Genomic DNA, 25,204 nt, shown 5'->3' with positions numbered 1-25,204 from the left:
AGCAAGTTGAAAATTGAAAGATAGACTATTAGATACTGACTCATTAGAATGTTTGAATCAAAAGCGAACTGGGATCAAACATTGGACTGACACTGAATATGCTAAAAACAGCATGGAAGAAACACAAGACCACATGGAGGAAATCGAAGGATCTGAAGAAAACGTGACATTTAAGTCACTGGTAATTACTTTGATGTTCAAAATCACTTGACAGTTGTTGTAAAAGATGTAACTCTAGACAAAATAACTCATTTGCGAACTTCGTACGTCACGACAGTCACAGACCTGTTTATCTCTCAGCTGTGTGTAACATGTCTGTTCAGTTTATGTTCTCGTCAGAAAATCGAGTTATTTTTAACTAATTTGACAATACATGAATATTTCACTATATATTTGAGATTTTAGGTCATTTTTACATACTGAGAATTTGCTCAAATGTCATATATCTTTACCAAAATTTAATTCAATCCAACTTCATTAGGACAGATGAGACATATATAGAGAGAGATAAGTAACATCGCTATTTTCTCGTACAAGTGGTGGCTCCCTTTATTCGTGGCCACTCAAGCATATCCCTTATCGAGAACGCCTTGTCCCCTATCAACCACACGCGAGCACAGGTAAATCGGGCTTTGCGCTTGTGTGTATCGATGTACTGGAACTTATTCGACATGTTCTGGTTTAGCTGCGATAACGTAGCTCTGGACGACGGACGGACAATTTCTGACAGATGGTCGTCGTCAGAGCTATGATTCCCTCCCATTGCTTGTAATGTAGCAAAACAGTGAACCTTGAAAATGCTACAAATAGCGGATATTGTTTTACTTTGGAGTAATAATTCGTATAATTAAACATTTCTAATACAATTTTGTAATGTATTAGCCTTATGTCTAATCTGGAAATCTTTTATTCGCATATTCTGTTATCATACTGCTCGGAGTTGTCTCCGTGATCCGTCATAATACATCTCGAAGAACTCTCGTGAGGATGCTAACCCAAATATGGAACCCGTGATCCATATATGGATGAAGCTACTACGATAAATAAATACATAATCAGAGATATTTAACCACTGTTTTGTAACTCTTGTGAAGAAAGCGAATCTTACTTTGCGTAATTAAATAATTTCCGAATGAATTGACCTTCCTAACTGAGGTATATAACTCCGAATCTGTTTTTCTGTTGAAATCTCGCAGGAAATCTCATTAGCATCAATTTATTTTGATTTCCTTATAAGGAAATTGACCTTTACACTTGTATCAAAGATGGCGGTATGTTTGAACTGATATCTCTGTGTGTCTTGCTCGTTTTGGATTTTACTATTTATTGTCAAACGGTTGACGTAATGTGCAGGTTTGTGGCTTGAATATTGATAATAGATACCAGAATCATCAATTTATATGTGTTTTTTTATCCGAGAAAATTTTAACCACAGCTAAATACTTAAATACTGCCAGATGTGAATCACATCGGGGCTTGCTACACTATTGGCAATGAGAGGGACCATATACCCTGCAGGAGAGCAGTGTAGGCAGGGTATGAATATTCGTTCTAGTTCTGGTTAATCCGCCATTACGTCAGACCAAAACATTGTCAATTTTAAATGCACACAAAAAGCACATCGTTTTATTTAGGTCACTACAAAAGTTACTACATTATCCAAAAAATTATCATACTTATGGGATATGGTCTTGTTTATCATGCACATTGTTGTCATTTATCCATATTTTCGAAAACCCCATAGGGACTTTTCGAAAATTGGAGATTCCCGCCGATCTTCCCTGTGGTGTGCTTGACTTTCATACTCAAAATACAAACACTTTGACTGCAAATTTTGATGTATTTCATATTGATTACACTTCTGCACTTTGGTATTAATAAAATTAAAGCACATCGTTGGATCTTGGTGATGATTTCAAATAGAAGTTATCGATAATTATGTGTCTGGTTTTCAAGTTTTCTCCAATATGGCATCAGGAGAAGACTGAACCGAGCGACCGCAAAGGATTGTGGGAAGGGCAGGGGCTACCACGTAGATATAAGGGCAAATAGAGAGCTGCCAATCTCTCTATATATGTCTCTGGATTAGGACTAGTACTCTTACATGTATATAATTTGACGACTCGCATCAACAACATGTATATAGACATAACAAAATAATCATAATGCAAACTATTTAAAAAAAGTTATTGAGCCATATTTTCTTTGGTTCCAATGACTTTTATATAATAAATAAACTGGTCTGAAGCATGATCTTCATTTTGGACAAATATATACATGTATAATGAACACACGCGACACACGTACGTTAAAGCTTAAGATTTCCACAACCAAGAGAAAGATAATAAGAATAATAATGGACTCAGGCTTGTCAATACTATACTCAACTCTACCTATTGAGCTAATAGGAAATTATAGTGCGAAGCTAGGAGGCAAACCTGTTGCTATATATATGTAACAGTAATATATATGTACTGTACATGTGTACATTTAAAATGTCCCACACTACTCTCCCCATTAACCTCAGTGTTTATCCCCTGTGGATACTTCTGGATACTCTAATGAGGCCTCTCATGATCAGCACCGAATGAAACAGCAAAAAAGAGAAGTGTGACTCCCTAATTAGGAATCGAATGTGAACCTCCACGACTTTTTCCGACGGCTTTTTGGGGCCGATAATTGGCCTCATTCCCAATTGAAATTATTTCTTATTGAGGCCAAATTCCCAAAATGAGCAGTTTACTCCTGAAAAACTCTTCCCCAATTCACCAATTTTCTTCCCAAAATGAGGCAAAAAGGCCCCATCCCAAACTTAGAAGAAAAAATCCTGACCTCAGCTTGCCAGTATGACCCGGAATCAAAATCTCCAATTGCAAATCTATCTAAGGCAATCAAATATACAAGATGTATCACTAACACTAGTACTGTATGAACATACAATAGCATTTTGTCATAGTATGTTTAACCTGTGGTTTTGACTGTGTTGTAAATTGTTTTTAGGGTATTGTTGATGTGCTGTGTGAAGCCTGTGAACTTCTGAAATGGAAAACGCCAACCAAGATTCAACGGGAATCCATTCCTATAGCTCTTCAAGGTGAGTAATACAATCATACACAGAGAGAAATTTTGATAAGTAAACTGTGAGTCCATGTTTTTAAAGCCCTTCGTCCAAGTTCTGTGATTCCATTCATGGACTTGTAATTTATATTAGCCTTTCATTGTTAAAATCCCTGAAGCCTCTTTCTTCCATTTTTTATGTATTTTCATGTATTACTCATTTCAAGACAGGGAACAAAATGGTTGACAGTTAGATATCACTGTTGCCATTTCTCAGAAAAAATGGCATAGAACTTTTTCAACTTTCATAAAAAAATAAGGGAGATGATCATAATTTTTATTCATGTGGGGAAAATATACCTTATATAGCTAGAAACTAATAAATGCCTTCATTTCAAATGTGCTTAATAGGAGAGCAAGGAATGTAATTGAATATAATCATGAACCATAATCCTGTGGTGTTCACTTCTCACCATTCAGGGAAGGATGATCGGGTTATTGTTATAGAATTGTGAAAGCATTAAATATTGTGGAAATATTTCCTAGTGTATGCCAGCCACAGGGGCTTGACACATTTATATGGCCCAGAATGAAATATTTAACCTCAAGGTCTGATCTCCAGACCTCTTACAAAAATTGTCTGATTTGGGAATTGGGGGCCCAGCTGCGGTTAAATAATTAAAATCCCTGTGATGCCAGCCTTTGTCTGCTAATTGGTACTGTCTCGTAAAAATCAAAATGTGATTAATCTGGTAGAAATAGTTATTCTAGAATTTTTCTCAAGACAAAGAAAGATATTATATTCTGATTTTCATTTCGGTCATGTATATGCATACAGTTCCCAAATCCATTCCAGTCTATTAAAAAAAATCAGGGCAGGAAGAAAAAGTTCAGCATAACTGGTCCTTCGGGCAAGTTAGGATTCAAAAGTACTTACCCAAACGTGAAACATGGTGGACCTATCAAACTGAATTAGTAGTATCTTCAATTACTCTAGGGAAAAGGTAAAAATATTGAGAAATTTTGCGCTTGCCAAACGGGCAAGTAGTCAGCAATATTTACTTGCCCACAGACCAAATCTACTGGCCCTGGGCCATCGGACCTGGGTTTTTTCTCGCCCTGGAATACAAATAAGTTAACAAAAGACACATAAATGTTGATTCCGTTCCTTTACAACAGGTAAAGATGTGATAGGACTTGCTGAGACTGGATCAGGAAAGACTGGATCCTTTGCCCTACCCATCTTACAGTCCCTCTTGGAAAATCCCCAACGTCTGTATGCCCTTATCCTGACGCCTACCAGGGAACTGGCATTTCAGATCTCCGAGCAGTTTGAGGCCTTAGGATCAACCATTGGTATAAAATGTGGTATGTGGAGTATATTACAAATTTGATTCGGGATGAAGTCGAATCTTTGACTATAAAGAGGGAGACCTAGCTAGTGGGCTTACAATGTGACAGAACACATTTTCCAAACATTGTAGTTTATTATTTTACCTGTCATCTGTTTATCAGTGTATTTAAGTATTTTATGAAACATTTCGGTCACAGATCGTTGATGTAGACTGAGCTATCTTCATTCATATCATAATCTAAGATGGTAGCCGAAATTTTCCGTCTTGCATACGATCTTGTTTTGCCCATTTCCAGTGCACTAGCTATAGCACCCTTGGCTTATACCCAGTTAAGATAATGTAATGCAAGACTACGAAACAAAAATGTTAGCATTTTAGCTTAACTGCTATAGATATGAAGGACATATTACTAGGCATTGGGTTAATGTTGGAAAAAAATGGTTGCAAAGAAAAACTTTGAAATCTTAACACAGGTTGTAATCTGTAATGACATAATTCTTGTCAATATCTATTTATAGGGTCTGTACTTGTTTACCTCAGATGAGGGCCTTGAAATTGCCAAAAACTTAATTTGACCTCAGGAAATAAATTACTTGAAAATAAGGGAGATTTTGTCTCACGCCGGGAGGTATGGCATGTATGGACCTGATCTGTATACATATTCACCCTAAGTTTTGAAAATGTTGTGAGAATTTTACAATTTATATTTTGATTTGTTCAACAGCCGTCATTGTGGGTGGTATAGACATGATGACACAGTCCCTCATGTTGGCCAAGAAACCACACGTTATAATCGGTAAGTGTGATGTATTATGGGTAGACGTGGGGATACTGTGGGGAACGGTTTTTCATCTGATGTATTATAACAGCAGAATGCAAGAAAAGAGGATCAAAGTTTTGGTGGGAATTGCCGTTTATAATCGATCAGCATTGTAACTCATTCTCCATTTTCAAGCTATGTGTGCATAGCAAAAACAATATGGACTTGACTAAGTCGATCAGCCATGATTTACTTTCTTTCTCTCCTATTTTTAGCCCACCATCATCAGATGGTGGGCTATTCAAATCGCCCTGCGTCCGTGGTCCGCCGTCCGTCCATCCGTCCGTAAACAATTCTTGTTATCGCTAATCCTCAGAAAGTACTGAAGGGATCTTTCTCAAATTTCATATGTAGGTTCCCCTTGGTGCCTAGTTATGCATATTCCATTTTGGGACCGATCGGAAAACAACATGGCCGACAGGCAGCCATCTTGGATTTTGACCATTGAAGTTTGTTATCGCTATTTCTGAGAAAGTACTGAAGGGATCTTTCTCAAATTTCATATATAGGTTCCCCTTGGTGCGTAGTTATGCATATTGCATTTTGGGACCGATCGGAAAACAACATGGCCGACAGGCAGCCATCTTGGATTTTGACCATTGAAGTTTGTTATCGCTATTTCTGAGAAAGTTCCAAAGGGATCTTTCTCAAATTTCATATGTAGGTTCCCCTTGGTGCCTAGTTATGCATATTGCATTTTGGGCCCGATCGGAAAACAACATGGCCGACAGGCAGCCATCTTGGATTTTGACCATTGAAGTTTGTTATCGCTATTTCTGAGAAAGTACTGAAGGGATCTTTCTCAAATTTCATATGTAGGTTCCCCTTGGTGCCTAGTTATGCATATTGCATTTTGGGATTGATCGGAAAACAACATGGCCGACAGGCAGCCATCTTGGATTTTGACCATTGAAGTTTGTTATCGCTATTTCTGAGAAAGTACCGAAGGGATCTTTCTCAAATTTCATATGTAGGTTCCTCTTGGTGCCTTGTTATGCATATAGCATTTTGGGACCGATCGGAAAACAAGATGGCCGTCAGGCAGCCATCTTGGATTTTGACAATTGAAGTTTGTTATCGCTATTTCTGAGAAAGTACTGAAGGGATCGTTCTCAAATTTCATATGTAGGTTCCCCTTGGTGCCTAGTTATGCATATTGCATTTTGGGATTGATCGGAAAACAACATGGCCGACAGGCAGCCATCTTGGATTTTGACCATTGAAGTTTGTTATCGCTATTTCTGAGAAAGTACTGAAGGGATCTTTCTCCAATTTCATATGTAGGTTCCCCTTGGTGCTTAGTTATGCATATTGCATTTTGAGACCAATCAGAAAACAACATGGCCGACAGGCAGCCATCTTGGATTTTGACAATTGAAGTTTGTTATCGATAATTCTCAGAAAGCACTGAAGGGATCTTCCTGAAATTTCATATGTAGGTTCCCCTTGGTGCCTAGTTATGCATGTTGTATTTTGAGACTAATCAGGAAACAACATGGCCGACAGGCAGCCATCTTGGATTTCGAAAATTGAAACTGGTTATTGCTATTTCTAAGAAACTAATGAAGGGATCTTCCTGAAATTTCATATGTAGGTTCCCCCAGGTGCCTAGTTATGGATATTGTATTTTGAGACCAATCGGAAAACAACATGGCTGATAGCCAGCCATCTTGGATTTTGACAGTTGAAGTTTGTTATCGCTATTTCTCAAGTACTGAAGGAATCTTTCTCAAATTCCATATATAGGTTCCCCTTGGTGCCTTAATCTTAAATTTTATATATAGGTTTCCCTTGTTTGAAAAGTACTAGAGGTTTCTTCTGAATTTACACAGATTAGTAAGACTTAGAAGAAGAGAAAAGTAGAGAAAAGATCAATCTGACATGGAACCTATGAAGAACATTCAATGGTGGGCGCCAAGATCCCTCTGGGATCTCTTGTTTCCCTCTGGATTAAGTTATTCCATATTTATGTCTCTAATTTATCTTTTTTTATGCCCTCACCATGAAATAGGGGGCATATAGTGTTGCTTATGTCTGTCTGTCCCGTTCCACCCCAATGCAATAACTAGCTAAGCTCAGGAACTGCTAAAGTTTCAGGGTGTCAAGTGGCAACAGGGGCATTTATGTCCTGCAGACATTCTCTTGCTTTTGTTTTTCTCTCTTTCTTATCTTTCCTTTTCTTTGTTGCTCTTCACAAAAACAAAAACAAAACAAAAACAAACATTGTAACAAACAAAAGTGAATTTGATGGTGTACAGATGAAATTTCACAGAAATTACCGGTATCGTGTATGTTTACATGAATATATACTGTTTTGCATTGTTGAAATCCTCTTTTGAACAAATAATTTTTTTTTTTTAGAAAATTAAAACTCAACATAGTATTGAAGTGATACATCTAAAAATAAAATCATTCCACAATTTCATTTAGTGTTGATTCTGCCTTGTCTGATTTTAACATAAAGAGAAAATAAAATTGTTGTACTGCAAAAAAAATAAAAGTTCAACATTTATTGTTGTTTTTTTTTACAGCCACACCTGGCAGATTAGTGGATCACCTGGAAAACACAAAAGGTTTCAACCTACGCTCACTCAAGTACCTGGTAAGTAATTTTTATTGTGTAAAACTACTGTTTAATTCTAAATAAAATAATTCATCAAGTTTTAACTTAAATTTGGAAGATTCGATGTTTTGATATAATTATTGGCTAGAAAAGAAAGGACGGAACATGACCTCGGAAGATAAGATTCCTGGTCAAGAGAAAATCGAATTTAATAACATCATTATGAAGATATCTAACAATGCTTGTTTCTGAAAAAAGAATGCAACTCAGAATAACATGTTATGAAATAGCTCCAATGCATGAATACATTAACAGTATGGTTTTGGAAAATTTCATTATTACGCCCCTGCCATTTTACTGGGGAGTGTTAGCCTTGTCTGTCCTGTTCCAAATGGCATTTCATTGGTCACGGTTAAAGGGTCAGAGGTCACAGCTAACCCAATAAGTACAATAAAAAGTTTGTGGACATCCCTTGAAACTCTATAAATAGATTAAGGTCCTTTTTACAACATAGTATCATGTTTTACACACAGTCATTGGCCAGAATATGCAATGAAAATATTTTGTAAATAGGTGAGGTTTTCATGTCTTACAGACATTTTCAAGTTTTGAAATTCTGTCTTTAATTATACTGGACTGGATGAATTTTTTTAATACGATTGTTTAAATTTTCATGAAATTACTAAAAGTTGTGAAGGATAGTTTAAATTTTCAGTGAGAGAATTTGCGTAAAAGTTGAACAATAGTTTAAATTTACATGAATTATCTTAAAAGTTGAAAGCATAAATGATAGATGGTTCATAAATATTATGAAATTTAAGATACTATACATTTTTATGTTGCTTTTATTTTCAAAGTTCCTGTTTTGTGTAACAATTAATTCTAATTTCAAAAATAGCAAAAATAAAACAACTTGAAAATAACAATATTTATTATAAACAACATTCAAGAATTTTCACATAGAAAGAATTCCACAGGAAAAATATTGGTGGTCCATGATTGTCTGGTGGTCGATAATAGTCCTCCATAATCTGAATCATAATTTATAAACTTCATTTAAAACAATTACAAAACTCGTTATATCAACTCATATTAATCACTCTTGTTGCCCCAGATGGAAGCATTATTGTTTGAATTATCATTTACTGATTGAGCTTAAAAAAAAAAAAAAAACAAACTTTTTTTTGTGCAATTTTAGGTGATGGATGAAGCTGACAGAATCCTGAACATGGACTTTGAACAGGAGGTAAGTCCATTTTGTTAATATAAGCAATATTAATATTTCTATGCCTGCAGGCTACGAGGTGATTGGATGCTACCTTGGACTAAAGTTTATAGTTCCGTTTCAATATGGCAAATAAATAAATACATAACATGTATATTGCATTGTATTGTATAAAATTAGATATACTTTATATATTTCACAAGTTAAATCATGACATTTGCAATCAGAGAAATATAAAAAAAAAAAATCTGGAAATTCGTTGTTTAGATTTCAGTATCAGATTTTTTTTTTTTTTTCAAATTACACATTATGAAATACGAGTCATGAAAAATATACCATATAGTAGACGTCTATTTGTCTACCTCAAAGTTGATTTCAAAAACAGAAACCTAAATTTTGAAAAATATGAAGTCAAGTGTTTCCTGTTTGAAATTTAAATTGATACTTTTTTCTCGACCAGGTGGACAAACTCTTAAAGGTGATACCACGCGAACGGAAGACATATTTGTACTCTGCCACCATGACAAAGAAGGTAAGTCCGATACAAGTCTACTGAAAAAATTCTTCATACAGTAAAGAAGAACATAAAGAAAGACTATTTTTTGTACATTCAACCATTTTGTGGAAAGGTGTCGTTAAATTCGGTGTATTCTAACCCAAAATTAAATTTGATACCGTAAATATTCGGGTATAGTGCGCACTCGCGTATAGTGCGCAGGTACGTTTTTGAGGTTCGTTTTCAAAAAAAAAAAAAAATGTTTTTTTCAATATTCAACTGAGCGGTAGATGAATTCTAAAGCATAAGATGATAAGAATTTGTAACTTATGAAAGCTTATTTACCCCATTTAATTGGAATTACTGGTCAGATTTGACACATAGGATTGACAGGTTGTTTACATTATACCGCGACAGGCCTAGTCAGCTTGCAAATTGTAGCGGTCCCATCTACGCTGTTGTTCAAACAAAATAATTAATCCTACCCTCAATTACCTTGTGATTTTCACGCAGGTATGATCTCTTGTGATATCTGTCCACGAACAAAGAAAGCTAATTAAGCTCAATTATAACGCGATTGACTAGTAAGCTGAGTGCTACGTAATGTAACACAGGCCGCCATTTTGTATACAGTACGGAAACAAGTCTGCTGTCGTCGTGGTGGTAACAACTTTTATATCAATGAATTAACATGTGTAATGGATAAATCTACAGTGCAGACGATAAATATGAGTACCCCGGTAGTTTTCACAGTCAGACCGTATTTTATATGGCCAGTTGGTCAGTGACTGCCGCACGAGATCAAGGCATTAGTGTTACCCTTGCCTAATTGCGCATGCGTGCTGTTACAGCTTCCGTAAATAAACAAGTTGAACGTTATCAGTTTCTGGCAGTACTCTAGATTTATAAGGTGATTAATTTAGAAGTATGAAATAACTAAGTACTGCTATATCATTTCAAGTTTTGTTTGATGTTAATTGAGATGTTATACATCGTTTTGGACCTGAACACGGGAACATGCTCAATGTGTACGGAACGTGTGGCTCACGATCGACTTTATCCACGTAATTGCTGATAAATACACAATTTCAAGGAATTAAACATCAAGATAACTATTCATTTCTTTGATTATTTGTTAACTATTACTTTCTAAATGCTTTATATATGTTTAATATATATAAGTATTAAATCAATCCTGCTGTGGAAGGAAACGATCACAAATCTCCGTCAAATCACATTCATTCTGACTGGGGAAAAAGCTTGTACTTGCGTATAGTGCGCAGTGGTCTTTTTCACTTGTCAATTTTTGAAAAAAAGTGCGCACTATACGCGAATATTTACGGTAATTATTTTCAATATTTGTAATGTTATTTATTTCTTACTAATTCACAGGTTGCAAAGCTACAGCGTGCCTCGCTGAAGGACCCCGTCAAGGTGGAAGTTTCATCCAAATATCAAACAGTGGACAAACTCATGCAGTATTACATATTTATTCCCGCCAAACACAAGGTATGTGTTATGGGAGAAATCATCCACCGTAAAACTTGTCTCTCAAATCTTTGTCCATACTTAACTTAATACATTATAAAAATGTTGGAACATTTTTCGAATGGCAGTTTGAGGTCACAGGAGTAATTCTTTAGGGCTATTCCAAGAAAACATCTATCCAACCCCAGGACTCCAGGTTTTGTGAAGGGCTACCACCAATATAATTTATTTAATGAATTTTAGAAGTAATAGGAAAGAAATCCAACCATGGATAGAAGTGATCTATTTTGGAGTCCTGGGCTCAAGTAGATATTTTAATGGAATAGCCTTTAGCCATTTTTTTTTCCCCCAAAAAAGTATTTTTTTTGGAGTTGGCCCCGTTTTTAAGGGAAAAAAGGTGCTTTGGTTTCAAAAAACTTTTCAGGGGGTGGGGTTTCTTTAAGAAAATGTTTTCTTTCTTTTTAATTTCGGGGGAAAAAGTTTTTTTAAGTTTAATTTACAAAACAAAAAATTTTAAAAACCTTTTCTTTTTCTACTTATTAATAGGGGTAAAACTCCCCCAAATAAAGTTTTTGGAAAATTTTTTTTTTGTAATGCAATAACTAGCTAAGCTCAGGAACTGCTAAAGTTTCAGGGTGTCAAGTGGCAACAGGGGCATTTATGTCCTGCAGACATTCTCTTGCTTTTGTTTTTCTCTCTTTCTTATCTTTCCTTTTCTTTGTTGCTCTTCACAAAAACAAAAACAAAACAAAAACAAACATTGTAACAAACAAAAGTGAGTTTGATGGTGTATGGATGAAATTTCACAGAAATTATCGGGTATGTTTACATGAATATATACTGTTTTGCATTGTTGAAATCCTCTATTGAACAAATAATTTTTTTTTTAGAAAATCAAAACTTGATCGACATAATATTGAAGTGATACATCTAAAAATAAAATCATTCCACAATTTCATTTAGTGTTGATTCTGCCTTGTCTGATTTTAACATAAAGAGAAAATAAAATTGTTGTACTGCAAAAAAAATAAAAGTTCAACATTTATTGTTGTTTTTTTTTACAGCCACACCTGGCAGATTAGTGGATCACCTGGAAAACACAAAAGGTTTCAACCTACGCTCACTCAAGTACCTGGTAAGTAATGTTTATTGTGTAAAACTACTGTTTAATTCTAAATAAAATAATTCATCAAGTTTTAACTTAAATTTGGAAGATTCGATGTTTTGATATAATTATTGGCTAGAAAAGAAAGGACGGAACATGACCTCGGAAGGTAAGATTCCTGGTCAAGAGAATAACATCAGTATGAAGATATCTAACAATGCTTGTTTCTGACAAAAGAATGCAACTCAGAATAACATGTTATAAAACAGCTCCTATGCATGAATACATTAACAATATGGTTTTGGAAATTTCATTATTACGCCCCTGCCATTTTACTGGGGAGTGTTAGCCTTGTCTGTCCTGTTCCAAATGGCATTTCATTGGTCACGGTTAAAGGGTCAGAGGTCCCAGCCAACAAGTACAATAAAAAGTTTGTGGACATCCCTTGAAACTCTATAAATAGATTAAGGTCCTTTTTACAACATAGTATCATGTTTTACACACAGTCATTGGCCAGAATATGCAATGAAAATATTTTGTAAATAGGTGAGGTTTTCATGTCTTACAGACATTTTCAAGTTTTGAAATTCTGTCTTTAATTATACTGGACTGGATGAGTTTTTTTAATACGATTGTTTAAATTTTCATGAAATTACTAAAAGTTGTGAAGGATAGTTTAAATTTTCAGTGAGAGAATTTGCGTAAAAGTTGAACAATAGTTTAAATTTACATGAATTATCTTAAAAGTTGAAAGCATAAATGATAGATGGTTCATAAATATTATGAAATTTAAGATACTATACATTTTTATGTTGCTTTTATTTTCAAAGTTCCTGTTTTGTGTAACTGAATTAATTCTAATCTCAAAAATAGCAAAAATAAAACAACGTGAAAATAACAATATTTATTATAAACAACATTCAAGAATTTTCACATAGAAAGAATTCCACAGGAAAAATATTGGTGGTCCATGATTGTCTGGTGGTCGATGATTGTCCTCCATAATCTGAATCATAATTTATAAACTTCATTTAAAACAATTACAAAACTCATTATATCAACTCATATTAATCACTCTTGTTGCCCCAGATGGAAGCATTATTGTTTGAATTATCATTTACTGATTGAGCTTAAAAAAAAAAAAAAAAAAACTTTTTTTTGTGCAATTTTAGGTGATGGATGAAGCTGACAGAATCCTGAACATGGACTTTGAACAGGAGGTAAGTCCATTTTGTTAATAAAAGCAATATTAATATTTCTATGCCTGCATGCAGGCTACGAGGTGGTTGGATGCTACCTTGGACTGAAGTTTATAGTTCTGTTTCAATATGGCAAATAAATAAATACATAACATGTATATTGCATTGTATTGTATCAAATTAGATATACTTTATATATTTCACAAGTTAAATCATGACATTTGCAATCAGAGAAATATAAAAAAAAAAAATCTGGAAAATCGTTGTTTAGATTTCAGTATCAGATTTTTTTTTTTTTTTCAAATTACACATTATGAAATACGAGTCATGAAAAATATACCATATAGTAGACGTCTATTTGTCTACCTCAAAGTTGATTTCAAAAACAGAAACCTAAATTTTGAAAAATATGAAGTCAAGTGTTTCCTGTTTGTATTTCAAATTGATACTTTTTTCTCGACCAGGTGGACAAACTCTTAAAGGTGATACCACGCGAACGGAAGACATATTTGTACTCTGCTACTATGACAAAGAAGGTAGGTCCGTTACAAGTCTGTACTAAATAAAATAAAATTTCTTCATACAGTAAAGAAGAACATAAAGAAAGACTAATTTTTTTGCACATTCAACCATTTTGTGAAAAAGTGTCGTTAAAATCGGTGTATTTTAACCCAAAATTGAATTTGATAGTTATTTTCAATATTTGTAATGTTATAATAATAATATTTATTTCTTACTAATTCACAGGTTGCAAAGCTACAGCGTGCCTCGCTGAAGGACCCCGTCAAGGTGGAAGTTTCGTCCAAATATCAAACAGTGGACAAACTCATGCAGTATTACATATTTATTCCGGCCAAACACAAGGTATGTGTTGTGGGAGAAATCATCCACCGTAAAACTTGTCTCTCAAATCTTTGTCCATACTTAACTTAACACATTATAAAAATGTTGAACTTTTCGAATAGCAGTTTGAGGTCACAGGAGTAATTCTTTAGGGCTATTCCAGGAAAACATCTATCCCAACCCAGGACTGTAGGTTTTGTTAAGGGGTACCACTAATAGAATGTATTTAATGAATTACATGGAAGTAAATCCAACCATGGATAGAAGTGATTTATTTTGGAGTCCTGGGGTCAGATAGATATTTTAATGGAATAGCCTTTAGCCATTTTTGTGTTTCCTGAAAGAGATAACTTTTTGGCAGTGGTGGCCCTTGCCTTCTCTTTAAGAACACCGGAGTTCTCTTCGGTCTGTCAACATCAAACTTCATACAGGGCTTGATTGAGGGTTCTTTTCAAATTATTAGATAATGATTTATGATTTATCTAAGATAATTTTGTATTCTCATGTCAACAGTAGAATATTTATCCAAGACTTGGACACTCCTGACAAAATCTATAATGGAGATATTGGAAAATCCTTATTTCTGTCTCCATCACTTGGTTAAACGAGGATGGTTAACACATAGTCCTAAATAACAGTTTTTAGTTAAATCTATTGTTTTAAAACTTTAATTTGCGGTATTTTTCTAAGATTCCAAAATACTTAAATTTGTTGTATTTTTCTAAGATTCCAGAATACTTAAATTTGTGGTATTTTTCTAAGATTCCAGAAAAATTGTGATCCAGTTTCAGAAACTAGTGTATCCACTTATTATGGGATAGCGTTTGCAGGGTTGCCACCTCTCGCATCCTCAAAAGCAAATGTAATCAGTACGTTATAGAAGATTCTTGAGGACTATCGTAGGAAACGATAAACCAATGAAACTTCAGTTCTACACAGTAAATTCTCCTTCCGGGACTATATATTAAGGCCAATGCTATTCTGCATATTCTATTCTAAAATGAGACTTGAGAAATAAAAGTACAGATGAAGAATAAAGATTATAATGGAATTGGATTGTTTACAGTTTTATGTTCCTCTGAGAATGTAATATTCATACATATCATAATTATCTTTGCTTCCCTTTAGGATGTCAACTTGGTGTATATTCTGAACGAATTAGCCGGGAATTCCTTCATGGTTTTCTGTAGCACCTGCGCCAATACTCAGAGAGTGGCCCTAATGCTTCGTAACCTTGGGATGACAGCGATTCCCCTTCACGGCCAGCTTAGTCAGGTTTGTACACAGTCAACACTTTGTTTGTTTGTTGTTTTTTTTTTTTGTTTTTGTTTAACGTCCTATCAACAGCCAGGGTCATTTAAGGGGGTGCCTGGTTTTGGAGGTGGAGGAAAGCTGGAGTACCTGGAGAAAAACCACCGGCCTACAGTCAGTACCAGGCAACTGTCCCAAGTAGGTTTCGAACTCGCAACCCAGAGGTGGAGGGCTAGTGATAAAGTGTCGGGACACCTTAACCTCCTGGCCACCGCGGCCACCAGTCAACAGAGGCTGGTGGCTGTATTGTATAATAATGAAAGGAGCAGATTTATATTTGTACCTATTTTGACGTCTACATCTACATTTACGTTGTGTCCGTCATATTGATATGTTAATTTTCCTTGTTGATGTAATTTAACAAGTTTATTTTTGTCTCATAATTTTAAATTTACAATAGATGTTCTTACAGTTACAATTACCTAAATCTGAAAAAAAATTAATTATATATGCAATTTTCTGCAACACTGATAATTTGTTTTGTTACCGGTTTGTATATAAGATAATGATCTTAATTGCATGTATATTATCTGTATATATAATAAGTTTTCCTGATTCAGATGTTACCAAAGCTCTTCCCCACCACATTGTTATTCAGACTTAGTATTTCAACTTAACTGTGATTGGTAGTTGTAATGTTTCTATCCCTCCCTATTTTGGAGGGACAGTCAGACCGATAATCATTTTACCCTAAATTTTATAATATTGTAAGCTTTAAAATTTACTTTAGTCCTTTTGTGGCGAAAAGTTCTCCCATGAGCGGTAGTGCGCCTCGGAGGATATGTAGCTAGCTACTGGTATTCATAGCCGCAATGAAAATTTAAAAAATCTATTCAATTCATATATTTACATAACCTTGATTTAAAAAATTTATATCGAGAAAATGAGAAATTTTATTAAAAAGAAAAATTTGTCATGTATACGACGAAACGCCAAATTATTAGAACAGCCGGGAGATCCCGCCTATGCACCATGCCATTGTTTTAATGTCGTTCCGCTTTTCCCGGTCTTTTTTGTTTAATTTTGTATAAAACAAAAAGAAAGAAGTATTAAAGTAAAAATAATATTAAATACAATCATTCAATTCAAATCAGCGATTTTTAACACTTATCTCGTACCAACGTTATCGATCCAAGGGAAGCTACTCTTCCTGTCTTACTGTCGATGGCGTATTAATATGACCCGATTAATCAGGTGATTTGCACGAGAGACAATGTTTTCATACGGTTTTCATAGTGTATTCATGGTCATATGTTTGTTGTTTTCACTTGGTATGTTCATATCAGCAAACCACATTAGGAATGTAAATATACTGTTATAACAGCATGTGATTTTCTTTTGCAGGCAAAGAGGTTGGGGGCTCTCAACAAGTTCAAGAGTAAAACACGTTCGATTCTCATAGCTACTGATGTGGCAAGCAGGTAAAGTTGTCTAAATCTCTCTTAGGCAGAATCATATTTCTGTATAAATTTTTGAGGAAATATTTCACTTATTTATATTTTGTTTTTTTCTGATTGTCGAGGGTATACTGGTAGTTGCAGAAAACTACCAGCTACCAAGTTGAGGCCATTGGGTTACTAAACTTATGACTTCTAAGTAACATTGTTAACTGAATTATTCTAAGATATCATGCTAAAAATTTGAGTGTTTGAAGGCATATAAAGCTCTCAAAATCATTTTCTTAATAAAGTGTTTTTGTGACTTTAGCTCAAGGCAAAGTCTCTTCTTTAGTGAAAATATCAAATGTGCATGTCTAAATTGATACAACGGAACATCTGGGCCCAGTTGTTATATATATTAGCTTCATCACTTGATTAGTGAAAATCTCATTTCTCCTTTACTTCAAATCATATGTGTGTAAATTCTTCAAAATCAGTAGGTATGAAGAGACTGGTAGGTGTTAGTTTCAGAAAATTTTGTCAAATAAGTTTTACCAGAAATTATTTTATCAAGATTTCAATATTGTTGTTAAACTGTGATTAGCCTAATCACTTTTTGAACAACTTGGCCCTGAAAGAATGTTTGTTAACGGAACATCTGATAGAATATTCGTTAGGCCATGTCTCTGGCTATAAATTAAACATTTAAAACCAGAGACATGGCCTAACGAATATTCTATCAGATGACTTAATTCACACCTGTAATATTATGGGATGGTTTCTCACGATTTTTCAATCGTCGGTTATTTGTTTGTCTTGTAGAGGTCTGGACATTCCACACGTGGACGTGGTGATCAACCTAGACATCCCAACCCACTCCAAAGACTACATCCACAGGGTGGGGCGTACGGCTAGGGCAGGGCGGTCAGGCAAGGCCATCACGTTTGTGTCACAGTAAGTACACCCTTCCCCCTGGGTCTATATCTCCAGGGTGTGTCGGACATCTAGGGCGGGGCGGTCTGGCCAGGCCATCACGTTTGTGTCACAGTAAGTACACCCATCCCCCTGGGTCTATATCTCCAGGGTAGGGCGGACAGCTAGGGCGGGGCGGTCAGAAAAAGCCTTCACCTACTGGGAGGGACACACAGAAATGATAGGGACATCTTGTCTGATTGGCCTTGTAAGTCATCACATTTGTGTTGCAGTAGGACTCTTGTTCCCTCCTCTCAAAGTCCAGTTTGATGTTGATTAAAAAGACAATAATGATGTTGCTGTTTTTAAAACTCAAAGAGTGTATCATGTATGTTTTTGTGTAATTTATGTTGAAATTTTTTAGCTATGAACCTTAAAATGGAATGAAATTTGTTTATTGTAGGTCATTTGCAGTGATTTAAATAGTATTTAAATGAGGTTATATGTGAAAGGTCATGCTTTGTATAATGTGAGGTCATAGGTGAAAGGTCATGATGATATTGTAGGTATTATGTAGAATTGTTATGTCTAAAGTTTTATCAAAATGACATCTGAAAGTTTCAAATTCAAAGCTGGATCAAATAATTTTTAAAAACGTTCACTAGGAAATTAAATATCGTACAAGTTGATAAGTAAGTGAAAGGTCATGTTGATATTTTGAGGTCATAGGTGAAAGGTAACATTGATATTGTAGGTATGATGTGGAGTTGTACCAGAGAATTGAACATCTGATTGCCAAGAAGTTACCGCTGTACCCGCGTGAGGATCAGGAAGTGATGCAGTTGATGGAGCGCGTCACCGAGGCACAACGCTTCGCCCGAATGGTACGTGCAATATTCTGGTGTCATATATACTTTATACTGCTATTAATGCTGGTTGACATTTATATCTAAAACATCATTAATTGGTAATGTTATGTCTAAAATTTTATTAAAATGACATCTGAAAGTTTCAAATTCAAAGCTGGATCAAATAATTTTTTAAAACATTCACTAAGAAATGAAATATTGTACAAGTTGATAAGTAAGTGGAGGGCTAAGCCTAGAGACTTTAGTGCATGACACTAAATGCTAACTCATTAACACCTTTAAAATATATCCAGAGAAGAAGGTCAATAGTGAGGCTTGGTCAGCTTAAGCTTGTCATAATTGTGTACTTGTTAGAAGAACTACAAATCCAAATAATAGGATAACAATTGTGTTTGAAAGTAAAATTTAAGTTCAATTTGTCGTTTGTATTAAATTTTGTACTTTTCTTACCGTAATGATGTTTGATATTGAAGTCTGTCCTTTCTTTGTAGTGCTGTTTAGGATGGAGGTTTTTGGTAGATTTTAAATATTTAATGATGTGTTTTATGTCCAATATATATTTTTGATGTGTTACAGGAACTTAGCGAAACTAGCAATAAAAAGGGGAAGGGCAAGCGATCCAAACGTCCAGATGATGAAGATGACACGGAGGAATCCACAGGAGTACGGAAAAAGTTCAAGAAAAAGAAAGGAAAATGAACCCCGTAAATTTGCTTGTTATGTTGTTAAGTTTTTACAGTCCGGACCATGTCTATCATCTGTTCTGTGAAGGGATTCCTGTGATAATGTGCTTGATTTTAAAACTTTTCTGTGTGATACACATGTAGCATGATTATAGTGCATTACAAAATGTGAATCCAGAAATACATCTCAATAATTTCAACAGCACATTGCAAAATGTGAATCTGGCATGTGAAAAATCCATACATTCTTTTGTATAGTATGAAAAAATAAGTCGACAGCTTCATAAAAATTCAAAATCTCCTGACGACGGCATAGAAATGAATGAAGAACACAAAATAAACTTTTTATACCACTGTATATAACCCCATAATATGCCAATTGATCTTCTTTTTGGTCTTCACCGAAACATGAAGATTTTATGCCGACTTGAAACTTGAGATGTCAGATAAGGAAAGAAATCTATTTTGAATCTTAACGACGAAGTTGGAAATTTTGTGACAGCTTGAATAAAGATGGCCACAGGAATAAATCTGATTCATGAAACTGTTGGTGACGAAGTTTTTGTTTCCAAGTCATCTGTCTGCGAGTAGTTACTCTTAAGCTGTATCTATTTATTTTATAATGCAATAAAATATAAAGAGCTATCTTGTTTTTATGTTTTCTTTTTTTCTGTAAATCAGTTATATTTCGTGTGGGAATTTGTGGAAATCTTAAGTGAATATTTGTATGAAAATAATACCTCTGGATGTAGGTGTCTTCTTGAGTCCTTGACTCTTAATAGCTCATTATTTGCGAATTTCAAGTAATATCCAGTTCATTATTCATGAAATCATGTTTTTCTTAAATATATCTGAAGAGGTAAGTTCTTGAAATAAGTGTTTGCAAAATCCCAAGTGAATTACTGCATTATTGTTATTATAACGGTATTCAAATAGATCATAAATACCATACAAAAACAGTTTAACGCTTATATTTACATTCCTTTTACTTTTTTTATTTTTTAAATGCTATAATTCATATTTAAAAATCATAATTCCCGCCTTACCGACAGTCAGTAGATTTTTTTCAGTCATTGGAACAGCCGGAACATGGTTGCATGCTTTTTGGCAAACAAAATAGTACATGGAATTTAAAAAAAAACAACTCAGTTTTGTTAATCATTTCTTATCTACATAATGGGCAAATGGCATATTTTTTATAATAAATAATGTAGACAAAATAATTAGTCGTCGAACTTAATTATCCTGGATATTGTAGTTCCGGTTTGTGTTGTATTAATACGCTGATAATTGTAGCGCGTGATGGATGGCATTAAAACGTACATCAATGCCAGAGCTCTCAAACAGACTATATAGTGACAATGCCAGACAAATGTAAATATATTTTTTTAAACAAAGTTTTTCATGAAAATATCAGAACTTTTTGTTTTATCTGTTGAAGTACATGTGAGAATATGTAAAGCATTATATAATATACTTTGTCAAAAAGGAAGTGTATCGGAATTTAAAATTGCAACGCATTAAAATGTAACTTTTAGAGTATTCTTTCTAAACCAGCCACTTGTTAGATCCTATGAAGTATTATTTTGATGCTCCAAAAATTTCAGAATTTGAAGGAAAAACAAAATTTTGTAGATGTTGTGAAATGGACTGTAATTTTGACCTTCTACCAATCTATTTTTCATAATTTAATGCCATCCTTGAATATTTTGAAAATAGAAACTCTTGAAAATTACAACATTCATAGTAATTTGGTTGTATATGCAGAGGGCTCTGATTTTAGAGTATATTAGTCCCCTACTGGTGAAATCGGGGGGACTATAGGGTTCCTCTCTGTCTGCTTTTCTGTCAGCCGTCCACACGGTTTTCCGAACTTTTCTCAGCCATGCTTCAATGTTGGTGGAAGATGGTATTTAACTTCAGTACGAGTAGCTACAGATCTAGTTTTAGGGTTTTTGGGTCAAGGTCACTTTTACTATTTTCAGCAGGGGCCAATAGGGGACATGTATTCCTTCAGCAATACCCAGCATGTTTGTTCATGATGTTGTACAATGTCTGAACCAAATTCTCTCGGATAAAATTCCAGATTGTAAAGTGTTTGATATAGACAGAGTTCAGTGTGTTTAAGTAAAGGCAAATTAAAAAAAGAACTAGAAATGTTATACTATTAATAATTTATTGAACTGTATTTGATTACATATCTCGCATGCAATGAGTACATCGAAATATCATGAGAAGAGAGATCACAGCTACCAAGGCATGAAAAAAGTACAAGCTTGATATTGGCTTAGCCAAATGATGCGTTGTAACCAGAGTCTGGCTGAAGGAGAAATGCACTACCGGAAGAACATAAAATGTTTTCAAAAATCAAAGAGGCTGGAGTGACAGATGCCTACTAGCACAAAGTCCTCTAACAATATGCTTGTGTGTGAATCATCAGCACCGGATTGGTATGTGAATCCTCAGCACCCGATTGGTTTGTGAATCATCATCCCCCAATTGGTATGTGAATCATCAGCACCGGATTGGTATGTGAATCATCAGCACCGGATTGGTATGTGAATCATCAGCACCCGATTGGTATGTAAACCAACAGCACCAAATTAATATTTGAATTCAGCACCACATTTGTATGTGACTTCAGCATCAAATTTGAAAAGCTCGATGAAAAATTAGGGTATGCTTTCATAAAGTTCAACAAGGATATCTCCAAACAATATCTTTTCCATTACGCAAATGTAATACTTAAGATTTTTCAAATAGAGAAAATTTTACGATTTCAACTGAAATGAAAGCATCCCATATTCAATGAATTTTGTGCAATACCCATGTTTTGGTGTCAGTAATGAATCCACACCACGTAATTTTCCATTTCAACAGCTGTTTTGTGTCTCTCCTCATATTTGCCATCTTTGGTCACGATAATGTTTATGTATCAATTGTGTGGCAGCTTTTTGTCACAATGATAAAATGTTGTATTCATGAGGTGGATATGTATTTATGTGAACCCTATGTGCGGTCAATGTGTGACTTTCTCGGACATTTGGATAATAAATCCAAATTCAATAATGCTGTTTTAAATTCAGTATGATTCACTTATCGAATATATTCGTCCAACATATTTCTTATTTTCATTTCTTAATTAAATCTGAACTGTTAATTGAACTGAAGTCAATTATTGAATATATTTTAGTATATTTATTCAACTATGACTACAAACCAGTAGTGCTCCTGATAATTCAGGTATATGATATAAATATTTTGTATTAATATTTTCACCTAATTATCTCCCCTGACATGTAAGTACATGGTACATTTGCTGCTCCCATGCAATAGACAATATTCTTGAAGCTTAACACTTTCCTTACACAGCCAATTTCATTTTCAAAAGTCTGCAGTTTGTTGAAAATTTCCCAACTCTGATTAAAGTTAAACGATTCAGATTCTACATTTTTCAATATTTCTACATTCCAATCAATATTTAAAGCAAACTTCTCCCCATCTACCAAAAATGAGATGAATGTAAAATTGAATAGCTATTTGGCATATTAGATCTGTGCTTCAAGAATATATGTGTATTTCATGTAGCTTTTTTAGTGGAATTTCGGAAATCTGGACATTCAGCTTACGAAAAAAATCCGAAATATATATTTGAAACAAGAATGTATAAGTAATGAATTTCTTGTATATAAATATACACTAAAATCTTGAAGCCGCTCCTGGTATTTTTGTTAGAAAAGATATTGAAAATATTCAATACTGTCATATTTTGAAAGTTGTTTTTAGTAACTAGCTCAGTTGTAGTACATATAATTTCGAAAAAAAAAAAAAAAAATGACAATATCGAGATGCCAAATGTTTACTTGACTTTTCAAGCAGAAGGCTATCACACCTAAGTTTCTGTGTGAATCATCTTTACAGTCTAAAAATAGATTATATACCTGCATCAGATCTTGAAGGCAGATTGAAGCAAAATACACGAGTCATGTGACCGACATGTGATCAAAGCATCTTTAATTACATTATAGTTTGTACCATACAAAACTTATAAAGCTATGCCTTGGAAAAACTTTGGAAAACACATTATTTCATGAACCTCTATTTCCAAAATGATTTTCTCGGAAAGGAATCTGTTGCTTATTTTTAATTCCGGCTTCTTTTCAAGATTTTAGGGTATGTCTTTGTGTTAAGCCATTTTTTGGGAGTCCAGACAAACGAAATTCCACCATATAACTATAAGATACATCTTCTTATATTAAGTAGGTTATAGTTAATATATTGCTAGAAAATTTTCCTTATATGTATATACTACTAAATGTTGTTAAGATTACTAAGATATTATAACTTCTGTAAATTTCTGTAAAGATTTGTAATAATTGAACTCTTCTAAAAATAAATTTGTGTCATGTATAATCTTGGATTTGTAGAACAAAAGATATGAGAGTTCGGACTGAAATTTTTATGTTATACGAAGATTTCTTTTATATTGGAAATAACTAGATAGAATATTGTCTTATCTCTACTGATAACATTAGTTAACAGTTTGAATATTCACTGGTCATTCTCTGATCTAAGACCACTTTAAAACTGAAAATTCTTGGCCTTATCACACATTCCAGACTGAAAATTTATGACGAATTTCAGACTGAATATATTTTGGTCTAATGACGATGCCCATACAGAATATTCTTCCGTACACTGATAATGGTCAAACATTTGGCCAGACAGCTTACTGCAGTGATACCGATGTAATGCACTAGGTGCTGTTTTTAGAAGTGTTACCATGGAAACAGTTTTATTGCAGTAAAATGAAAAAGTATGCACTGCAGGGTCTATACAAGCTGTACTGAATCTATATTTCAATGATAAACAGCTGTACTGAATCTATGCTCGATTGATGTTCCAGATGAACAATCTATGCTCCATCGATGTACCAGCTGCACTGATTCTATGCTCCAGTTATGTACCAGCTGTACTGAATCTATGCTCCATTGATGGACCAGCTGAACTGAATCTATGCTCCAGTGAAATATAAAAATGTAGCAGCTGTTCTGAATCTACACTGTGATGGGATTAGACGTTCTGATCTTCACTGTATTGATGGATGCTTACTAGTTGTATCCGCTGTACTTATTGTGTACTTAACACTTCAGCTGTATGTATACTTCACTCAGATTTCAGCTGTACTGATTGTGTGCTCTGTCAGTATATCAGTATACTGGAATCCCCTTTAGATATACTGTAAGTGGACTACTTGGTTATCAGCTGAACTGTAGCTACCCTGCATACATCAGTTATACTGCTGTGGTATCAGTAGTATTATCAGCTGTGCTGTAAGTATACTGCAGAGATATGCTGCTGTTGATCCTTGTAGTATCTACAGGCTGTTCACGGTGTACATGTCCTCATTTTTAAAATGTCAATGTCAGCTCCTGAAAAAAAGTATCATACAACTGTAATGTCAACAATTTGGAATTTTATACAAATTTTACATCAGTGTAAAATGTTGTATTATTGTTAAAAAAAAAGAGGGGCAATAACTCTTGTTAATCAGTTTGACTATATATTTGATAAAAAAAATGGTGGTACATATATAACAGATTTTATGTGGAATCTGGATGGCTACTGTCTCGACAAAAAACTAAAAGAACATATTTCTCAGTCCTGAGATGTTAGTGTCCAAACAGAAAATAATAGAATGCATCAGAGAAAACGCGGGCATTTGAAAAATTTGCAGAAGGAAGCATTATTTAATAACTGGAATTTTCTGTGGGTGTTTAAAGCCACTAATGGAGATTTCAGAATTTATTAACACTTTTTCTAAAGTAGAAACACTTGAAAACAGATTTCTCAGATTGCAAAACTGAAGAGGTTTGTTAACTGTTTAATAATTTTGTAA

At 34.3% G+C, this 25,204-nt stretch overlaps 2 protein-coding genes across 2 annotated transcripts in view; one reads left to right on the top strand and one right to left on the bottom strand.

Annotated features, from left to right (window-relative positions):
- The first annotated feature begins 63 nt into the window (after positions 1-63).
- Positions 64-19,950, top strand: LOC117338626 (probable ATP-dependent RNA helicase DDX47). The gene is made up of 13 exons (XM_033899985.1): positions 64-181; positions 3,001-3,094; positions 4,237-4,425; positions 5,137-5,208; positions 7,764-7,834; positions 8,994-9,041; positions 9,481-9,552; positions 10,909-11,025; positions 15,280-15,426; positions 16,807-16,883; positions 17,664-17,795; positions 18,508-18,637; positions 19,199-19,950. Exons 1-13 carry the CDS (start codon positions 113-115, stop codon positions 19,319-19,321), a joined length of 1,341 nt encoding a protein of 446 aa, XP_033755876.1. The 5' UTR covers positions 64-112; the 3' UTR covers positions 19,322-19,950.
- Positions 19,951-21,464: 1,514 nt separating this feature from the next.
- Positions 21,465-25,204, bottom strand: part of LOC117338615 — an 82,168-nt gene continuing 78,428 nt past the window's right edge. The window contains 1 exon segment of the mRNA XM_033899976.1: positions 21,465-24,737. Within this exon segment, the coding sequence (XP_033755867.1) occupies positions 24,731-24,737 (7 nt within the window). The 3' untranslated portion in view covers positions 21,465-24,730.

The sequence above is a fragment of the Pecten maximus genome, chromosome 1 (assembly GCF_902652985.1).
Source record: "Pecten maximus chromosome 1, xPecMax1.1, whole genome shotgun sequence".
NCBI lineage: Eukaryota > Metazoa > Mollusca > Bivalvia > Pectinida > Pectinidae > Pecten > Pecten maximus.
This window is presented reverse-complemented; position numbering and strand designations above follow the sequence as displayed.